The 8,706-nt window shown below is 59.3% G+C and overlaps 5 protein-coding genes across 5 annotated transcripts; 2 read left to right on the top strand and 3 right to left on the bottom strand.

The window, feature by feature from the left end:
* Nucleotides 1–684: 684 nt before the first annotated feature.
* On the top strand, nt 685–1,837 carry VDBG_09939 (conserved hypothetical protein; the record flags this gene model as incomplete). The annotated part of the gene is made up of 2 exons (XM_002999853.1): nt 685–957; nt 1,016–1,837. The coding sequence occupies 2 exons, from the start codon at nt 685–687 to the stop codon at nt 1,835–1,837; spliced, it is 1,095 nt and encodes a 364-aa protein (XP_002999899.1).
* A 955-nt stretch (nt 1,838–2,792) lies between these two features.
* VDBG_09940 (predicted protein) lies at nt 2,793–4,066 on the top strand (the record flags this gene model as incomplete). The annotated part of the gene is made up of 3 exons (XM_002999854.1): nt 2,793–2,837; nt 2,928–3,201; nt 3,306–4,066. The coding sequence occupies 3 exons, from the start codon at nt 2,793–2,795 to the stop codon at nt 4,064–4,066; spliced, it is 1,080 nt and encodes a 359-aa protein (XP_002999900.1).
* A 300-nt stretch (nt 4,067–4,366) lies between these two features.
* Nucleotides 4,367–5,350, bottom strand: VDBG_09941 (conserved hypothetical protein; the record flags this gene model as incomplete). Its single annotated transcript, XM_002999855.1, has 2 exons — nt 4,367–4,844; nt 4,908–5,350. The coding sequence occupies 2 exons, from the start codon at nt 5,348–5,350 to the stop codon at nt 4,367–4,369; spliced, it is 921 nt and encodes a 306-aa protein (XP_002999901.1).
* A 1,278-nt stretch (nt 5,351–6,628) lies between these two features.
* On the bottom strand, nt 6,629–7,223 carry VDBG_09942 (nudix domain containing protein; the record flags this gene model as incomplete). The annotated part of the gene is made up of 2 exons (XM_002999856.1): nt 6,629–6,769; nt 6,912–7,223. The coding sequence occupies 2 exons, from the start codon at nt 7,221–7,223 to the stop codon at nt 6,629–6,631; spliced, it is 453 nt and encodes a 150-aa protein (XP_002999902.1).
* A 624-nt stretch (nt 7,224–7,847) lies between these two features.
* On the bottom strand, nt 7,848–8,573 carry VDBG_09943 (predicted protein; the record flags this gene model as incomplete). The annotated part of the gene is made up of 2 exons (XM_002999857.1): nt 7,848–8,504; nt 8,571–8,573. 2 exons carry the CDS (start codon nt 8,571–8,573, stop codon nt 7,848–7,850), a joined length of 660 nt encoding a protein of 219 aa, XP_002999903.1.
* Between the last annotated feature and the right edge of the window lie 133 nt (nt 8,574–8,706).

The following is an 8,706-nucleotide window of genomic DNA, read 5'->3' on the forward strand; positions in this document are numbered from 1 at the left end:
TTGCCCAAAAACAAGAAGACGATGACGATGAAGACGGTGACGACGAGGAGGCGAGTCGACCGGGTCTGCGCTGTGCCGCTGAGGACTGAAAAGGCTGGCATGATGGAGTCTTGTTGGTGTTGGTTTGAAGCAGATGTGTGAGGACGTGTTGAGAAGGGGCAAGGAGGAGCTTTGTTTGATAGATGGTCGCGTGACGAGCATACAATTTTCTTCTCATGTCGTGGTCTGTGATCCACGCTCTTGGGGGGGGGGGGCGACATGGGCAATCCTGCCATGATGGAGCGGCAAGAGCGGGTCCATGCGGGGGGGCCGCTTCCCAGCCCCCGCCAGGACCAGGCAGCCAGGAAATCTGGGGTTGGGCCAGCCAGAGCCAGAGCAAGCCTGAGCCTTTGCGCGTTCAGGCATGGCGTGTTCAGCATGGTACGCCATCACGTGTGCCCTCTCACAGCTGTGTGCCCAGCTGCTGTCCAGTGCCGGCGGCTGCTGACCAGTGCCAACGGCTGCTAACCTAGGCAAACCACGCCCCCCACAAGATGCCGAGGCATCGCCCTATACCAAGGTCAGGTACCACGGAGAGGGCGAGTTCGGCAGCTTCACTGCATTTTCTACAGTTGACTTTCGCTACTTTCTCTTCATGCGAGCACGTATACTCGGGTTCCATTTGTTCGCTGTGTTGCTGCCACCATGGTCCACGAATCCTTTGACGAGGTCATGAACCTCATCGAACTGCCAGGGCCTACCTCCTCACCCACCAAGGACCCTTCATCGCCAGTTCGATATGCGGGTCTTTACCCGGCATGGGTACTTGGTGACGAGATTGAGGGTTACACTCCCATCAGACAGGCGTACGGTGGACATGTCTACACCCAGTCATCATTGGCGGCCGTCCGCGCACTGGAGGCCGCCAGGAAAGCCGCTTCGCCAGCGCAACCGACCCCTGACATGCTCGGCATACATGTGAGTTGAGCATCGACGACCCTCCGGTCGACAGAATGCAAGCTCATGTGGTCTGCAGTCCATACAAGGGGTATTCGCTGCCAACGTCATCTCCGATCGCCCCATCATCTACGAAGCCAAGCCCGTCTTCATGAGACGGACATTCAGCTCCATTCTCGTCACGGCACGCCAGCCCCTCGAGCCCACCCCTGCAGGAGAGTCCACGGTATTCACCAAAGAAGACGCCGACGCGCCGCTCGGCGATGTCTGCTTCAGCTGCCTCTGCACCTTCAAGTTGCCGGAACCGGCATCCATCGACTCCCAAGGGACGTCACCGCACACCCGCTACGCCGCGCTCCTCCGCTCGAGGCCCCCGCACACCTGGCCGCATTCGCCCCAGGTCGACCTCGACCTCGTCCAGACGTACTTCCCCGGCGCGGGACCCGGCAACTTTCCGATCCTCGACATGAAAAAGGTCGACATGGCGGCGATCAACGAGGGCAAGCCCCTCCAGGACAGGCGCGAGCTGATCCTCTACCGTCTGCGGGCGCCGCTGCCCGCGAGCGCGCCCAACCACCACATCCTGGCGCACGTCTACGAGTCGGACCGCAACGGCATCCTCATGCTGGCCAACCATGCCGGTCTCGGTATGGCCCTCGCCGCCGGCGCGAGCCTGACCTACTCGTACTTTGTCCACGTCAACCCGGAGCAGGCCGTCATGAAGTACGGCGCCCAAGAGGACGAGAGCGTTTGGTGGATCCAGGAGACCTTCTTCCCTCGTGTCGCGAACGGCCGCGGCACCTTGATGATCAAGACGTGGAGTCCCGAGGGGCTTCACGTGGCGACGGGCTACCAGGATGGTTTCATAAAGGGGTTCAAGGACGGGAAAGAGAAGCTGTAGACTCTGGGACCTGCATGGAAGGCGTGTTCGCCGCCATGTACTGTGGGAGCGAGTCGTCGTTTACGCTTCAAGCTCTTGGCCATTCAGTTGACGAGCCTCCTCGAGATGTTCCACTTGCTGATGAGGCATAGATGTTGTATCTTAGGTTTGTTGGAGGTAAGCTAAGCATAGATCATAATACATGGACTTCATGTTGTAGACTCTGTGAACGCTCGTCAGCATCATTCATAACATTTCAGAGCGCCACATGGCCGAGGCTCGATACACTAACAGCGCAAGCGGTCAACGTGCCCACAGGACTTACAAAGACAGTCCACTCAAGCCTGAAGGTCGAATCTGGACACCCACGCACGCAATCCGGAGCCAATATCGACGCTGCTGGGAACCCTGATCACCCTACAGCCTACGTCCTCATTGCAAAAACCCCGACAGCGAAGGCGTCCCGACGCTCATAAACCGTGTTGATGATCAAGGCATGCTAATGTGCGACCTGAGAAACACGTCTTCCGACGTTCCGAGATCACGGCTACAGAAAGCACGGTGTTCCGCTTGGTAAGCAGCATCAGGTGAAGGTACCCAACAAACCAACCTGAAGCTTCACGTCTGCCAACTCACGCTGGCCCAGCATCTGGATCTACCCCAAGACATGCCATGCTCCCCAGCGGTTATTTCTCCCTACTACCATTCACATCAGTATCGCACCTCAGCTCAATTGTGGCTGTCGACAATTCCGGGACTATGAAACAGAGCGTTGGCCGCCGGCATCGAGACTAGTCCCGAGTCATGTTCACACCTGGGCATCGCCGCGAAACCTTATTCCAGGGCGCCCTCACCTGATCCATCACTGCCGGAAATCCACCACAACATCCACCATTCCGTCGCGCGGCAGCACGGCTTTTCGTGACCCCGTACATCCAACATCACATCAGTCTTCACAAGCTCTTCACAACCCAGTATGAAGCGCACAAGAGGCGCCTCACCAGACGCAGACGACATCCACGTGAGTGAAACTCTCCGTTCTCGTTGCCCTTGTGTGCGGGCGCTCTCTGTCACACAGACATGACCTCTGACAAATCATCGTCCTGTACAGCTGCGAAGGGAGAGGGGCCGTAAAGCCCAGCAGGCCTTCCGACAACGACAGATCACAGCCATCAATGAATTGCGCGCCAGCAATGAGGCCATGCAGGCCGCCATCGCGAAGGTGTCGCAGGTCGCGTCCAAACTGGGGAGTGCCGAGCTCGACCGCGCCGTGCGCGATGCTGTGAGCATCGCCGGGCTGGAGCGACAAGCTTCAGCGAGCCTTGATGCAGGCAAGGCACCATCACCACCGCCACCGGGACCTTCGTCGGAGCCACAGTTTCCAAGTACGCACGCGCCCTCATCGTCATCACAACAGAGTGAGAGCGCGTTTCCACCAGAGGTGGCGCCTTCGCAATCGCAATGCACGCCCCATCTCTCCGTCTCACAGCCAGCGGCATCGCTCATCGCTTCTCGCACACCAGTGCCGCCATCTCACCTGTCGCCCCCATCCGTCCCCCTGGACACGCCAGCAGACGGGCCCCTCCCCGCCTACGCATCCGGCCGCATGTCGCCCGGCTTCGGCTACGGCCTCTGGCTCGCGCCCGCGGCGTCGCGGCAGCGCGACCCGCCCATCGACATTGCGCCGTACCTCGCCATCGACAAGACGAGCTTCGCGAGCGTCGTCTACTGGACGGGCATGATGTGGGGCACGCGCCTGCCTCGAGGCGGCCATGCGCGGCGACAGCGCCGAGGCCCGGAGGAGACGTGCCGGTTTCTCGTTTGGCGCGCTCCGCGAACATGGGGCGGCAGCGACGAGCAGATCCTGCACGGCATGCGCGCGCGGCTGTCTTTCGCCGCCGCGGCTACGTCGAGGCCGACCACCCTGGCTACGACCCGGACAAGGGCGCCCGCGTGCAGGCCCTCATGCTGAGCCACAGCACGGCCAAGGGTCTGCGGCTCGACAAGTTCCTGCGGCCCGCCGCCGTCGAGCTGGCGTTCCGGCGGCGGCTCGGGCCCGAGTACGCCGTCATCGAACAGGGGCTCAAGGGCTTGGGGTCGGCCGAGGAGGTCATGCGGGTGAGGGCGCTTGTGCAGCTCATGGTCAAGACGTCCAGGTGCCTAGGAGACGGGCCACGGTGGGACATTGATCGTGTCGCCACGATTCTTGAGACGTGGGCCGCCGGGAACAGCGACTCGCCGTCATCGTAAGGCTTGGGAGGGATATCAAGCCCAGTCTGGCAGAAGATGACACTGACTAACTGATGAATAAAGCGACTTGAAATTCTTTTTTTTGTTTCCCCATTTCACATTTTGTTGAATACAGCCACGAAATATTGGGCGTCCACTACTATGTGAGGGAGAATGCTGTCAACATGACAAGACGCAATAGTAAGGGCTCGCTGAGGAGTGTAAAATATGACAGCAAATATTTCCGCTTGACCGGAACGCCAAACTCACACACCCTGTCTCTCTCCCGCCAGTTCTCGATCAGAGAACATCTGATCCACTCTACTTCGGGATGAGCCACGCTGTCTCCGTGTCTGCCACATCCTCCCGAATCGTCTTGCTGAACTTCAACCAGCAGTACGCAGCGTTGGTGCCCTGACGGCCACCGTACCCCCATACGACGCCGAGGCAGCTGCCAGCCGCACCCTGAGGGCTGATGTACTGCGAGGCGCACAGCATGAGGCAATCCTCCATACGTGTCATCGGTATATGGCCGATATCGTTGCCAGCAAAGTTGACGCCGCAGAGGCGCTCGAAGACGAGATCCGTGCCGGGGACCGTGTACTCGGTGCCGTTGACACCAGGGCAGCCGGGATCCGTGACGCCAAGACCGGATGACGCTTGCGTCGGGATCGGAATGGCCGTGAAATCAGTCGCAGACGCCGTCGAGGTTGCGCTTCTGGTTGTTGCGGCCGATTCTGAGGCCGAAGCCGAGACCGCGGCAGTTGTGGTCGTTGCTGGTCCTGATGCAGTCGTGGCCCTGGCGCGTCGTCAATATTTTACTCGACTTTTTCTTGAGTCTTCAAATTCGGGGCCTACTCACGCTCCAGAGCCTGCGCTCCCGTTACCGTTGCTGTTCTGCGAGGCCAGGATGCCTGCCGCCACCGCTGCACCGATAAGTCCGGCGGCCAGAACGGCAGACAGCACAATCAACCAAAAGGTCGTTTTCCTGAGGCCGCAAATGCGGCCTTCACTGCTGGTAGGCGTGGCTAGTGGAGGCGAGTGGCTATGCTGAGGATAGCCCGCGTGAGACTGATGTTGCTGGTGATGATCCTGGATGGCTTCAGCCTTTGCGGCTGCTGTGGCATCAGGATAGTCTGTTGTTGCCATGAGGCCGCTTTGTTGATAGTCAGAGGTCGCCATGAGACCAGAGTTGTACTGCTGCTGGTGCTGCTGATGCTGGCCGTCGCTATACTGAGACGGGTAGCTGTAGGCCGTTGAGGTGCCATCGACCCCTGTGCTTGCAGGCGAGTATCCGGTCGCCATGATGAGTGAGTGGCAGTTGGATTTGCTGTTCGAGCCGATTATGGAGGTGACATGAAGCTATGGTCCGGCCCAACGCGTCACGAAGGTAGGAAAGACAGGCAGACCTGAGTAAGAAGGACAGGGTCGCACAGCAAATGGAGAATTGGGACTTCTGCAGAGGATATAACGTGAAGACGGCCGCAATCTCCTGAGAGGGCAAGCAAATACGACGATCCAGAGGGCCCTGTCCAGTGCCCATTGACCACACGCCCCCCCTGGTTCACAGCTTCGGGCTAGAGCTGCAGCATCGCGAAACCCCCTGTTCGGGGGAAGGGTGGGATCGCGACGACCCGCAGGCCTCGCGCGCTTGTGGTCCAGTAAAGGCGACGGTATGCCGAGCAAGCCAGGAGCTGAGCGTCAGAAGGCGGCAAGCAAGCTTTTTGGGGGCCGGGGTCGGTCAATGTCAGCGTCGGGCCATGCCACTTAGGACGGGGAGCAAGCGAGGCAGCGCGAGCCACGCCGGCTGGGCAAAGAGCAGAATCATCGCGAGGTCCACTGATGATGCCCACGATATAAAGATGCGCGACATTCACGTTGTTCATCGTCATCCTATCGTACTGCTTGACTGAGCAACGAAGACAACCCAAGTCAGTGATACATAAGGGAAGCGAGAGGCTTCGATGCCTTCACACGTGAGGCGCAAGATCGGCGACAGTCTTGACGCAGCGCCTTGCTGTGTTCGACACATAGTGCATGCACCTGCCTTGGAAAGCTTGTTCTAATTCTGTAGACGCGATATTGTGGTGGGCGAGTTGATAGGCTCCGCTGAGGGGCGCTGCACAGCTGCTGGGGCTGGTACACATCACCTCTCACTTCATCTCCCCGCGCCAACATCTCAGCCCTAAGACGGCTTGGATGGCTCGCTTGCCCTGGACGTGTTGAGAGCTTGGGACCATATTCGACCGTTGCATTGATCAGGGGGGTCAAGTTCAAGAAGGACTCGAGCCGAGATGAAACCGCCCATTCTGGGCCGAGCGACGCCCCCTGGTGTTCAATGAGCGAAATCCCTGTAACGTCCTTGTGCTTCATCCCGAAGGATTCGAACACAGCCCCCCTACACATGGGCTCCCAAGGTCGGGGCCAGCGCGGCAACGAGGACGTCCAATCGTGTGGCCGAAGCTAGAGGGACCCTCCTGGGTGCGACTCGCTGGCTGCATGTCGGCTTCCAAATCATTGCTTGGGCGTCTTCGTGCCCGTTTGCCACCTCATTCACCACGCCCGTACCTGCCAATGCTGCGCTCAAAGCAGAGAGTCGATGTCAGCATGCTCCTTGAAGAGATTGACGAGCGGCAGGAACAAGTTCTCGCCAGCGTCTTCCAAGTGGCGCATGTCGTCCCACGACTTCCAGAACCATGCGCTGCATTTCTCCGGCTCCATGGCCTAAACAAGGGGCGCCAAACCGGTCAGCGGTCAATCTCCAAAGCACGGGAGGCCCTCACACCCCCCAGCCGTTGAGAACGCAGGGGGGGGTGGGGGAGAGCCGGGCTGACAAGGATGGTAGATGAAGAGAGGTGGAACAAACCTCAGGCTGCGCTGTCGCATCCTCCATCTCGCACTTGACGAAAATGGTTATGTAGTGTTTGCCCTGGTCGGCAAAGACATCGTTGGTCACGGCAGCGACCTTGACGCCGCGCACGCGCAGGCCTGTTTCCTCGAGTACCTCGCGCTCGGCACAGGCGAAGAAAGACTCGCCATACTCAAGGTGGCCGCCCGGCAGCTGCCACGTGCCGGCGCCATGGCTGCCCTGCCGCTTGCCGCTGACGATCTGGCCCTGGGCGTTGGCGATGATGGCTGCCACGCCGACACGGGGGTTCGGCGATGTAGTCGTCGACATGTTGCGAAGTTGCGTAGAGTGTTTGGATCTGGGGGTCGGTGTCGGTAATCCGGTGGTATGAGGTGTTTGGTCAATTGCGGGATAGTCGAAGCTGAGACGACTTGAGTCCTTGATGCTTGATGAAGCAAACGGCCCAAGAAACAGGAGTCTATGTCCTTTTCTTATAAATTCAAGCTGGACACGGCGCAGTGAAGCAAAGACACAAAGTAGAGAAAGGACGTCGAGACCGCGTTGATTCCTGTAGGTTGGGGCCTTCGTTGGAAGGCGCAGTGGTCGAGGCCGACGTCGAAGTCGCGGCTGCCATACAGGGAGGTGCTCCTTCTTCACACACGTCACCTGGGCGCGCCTTCTTTTGAGTCATCCACCATACAATTCAGTTGGGTGGGCCCAGTAGCACGAGGCACTTCGGCAGGCTCCTCCCACGTTACACATGCCCAGGATTACCTCTCTTCCGGCGGCGGCAGGAGGCCTTGTTGTTCGGTCTTGCAGTTCGGTCCACAAAACAGATGCACCACCACCACCACCACAAACAGAAAATCCACGACATCACATATCGCCATAATATATATACATCACGGGTATCATCTGCACTCATTGACATCCCCCAACACATGAACCATCCATCTAGAGGCCTCCCCATCGCCCGCTTCCTGGCAGCTGGGAACTCGTCGGCTTTTCCAGCCCCTTCAAAGACTCCTGCCAGTTCTGCCAGTTGATATCCTCAACGTCCATATTCACATCAAGCTCGTCCGTGCCGACCATGTCGTTCAACCCATCCATACCCGCTCCTTCAAACAGCGTGTCCATCGAGGTGAACGGATCTGGCCAGAGCCACGTTGGCGGCGCTTGATTTGCGCCATGCTCGAAGCTCCGGCCCCCCTGCGGCGGCGGCTGCTGCTGCTGCTGCTGCTGCTGCTGCTGCTGCTGCTGCTGCTGCTGCTGCTGCTGCTGTGACGGTTCGCCTTGCAGCACTGCCGTCTGCTCGCTCATTGTCCTGTTCGCAGCCGCTAGGGCCGTGTCGATGGTTGCGCCGTGCTGCATTGTGCCATTAGCTGGTGCACTTGGCAAGGCATCCCCGTTGGTCATCCCGATCGCCAGCATGTCCTCGGCACTCAATCGGCCCTGGTAAGCATAACGCCACAGCTCGATGGGATTCACTACTCCGCTAAGCAGCTTGTCGACGAAGTCCCCTTCCAATCCAGGCTGGGTTTCATCTTGCTGTAAGGCTGACACATTTGGCTGTGGCACGGCGCCGGCCGCTGGAAACACGAAATCGAGCCGCTGCTCGTCCTGCGTTAGCAGAGGTTCAAATGGAGGCAGAGAGCCGGCCAAATTCTCTCCTCGAACCATCTTGCGCCATCGGCCGGCGAAGCTGTGAAGCCCTGGCCTCCATCCCCGGCACAGAGCCGAGTCGCTCAGGCAAGGAGTTGAGCCTTGTCTTCGACATCAAGAGGGGGGGCGGCCTCCGAATCATTTCGCAGGC

The sequence above is a fragment of the Verticillium alfalfae genome, genomic scaffold (genome assembly GCF_000150825.1).
Source record: "Verticillium alfalfae VaMs.102 supercont1.17 genomic scaffold, whole genome shotgun sequence".
Lineage (NCBI taxonomy): Eukaryota > Fungi > Ascomycota > Sordariomycetes > Glomerellales > Plectosphaerellaceae > Verticillium > Verticillium alfalfae.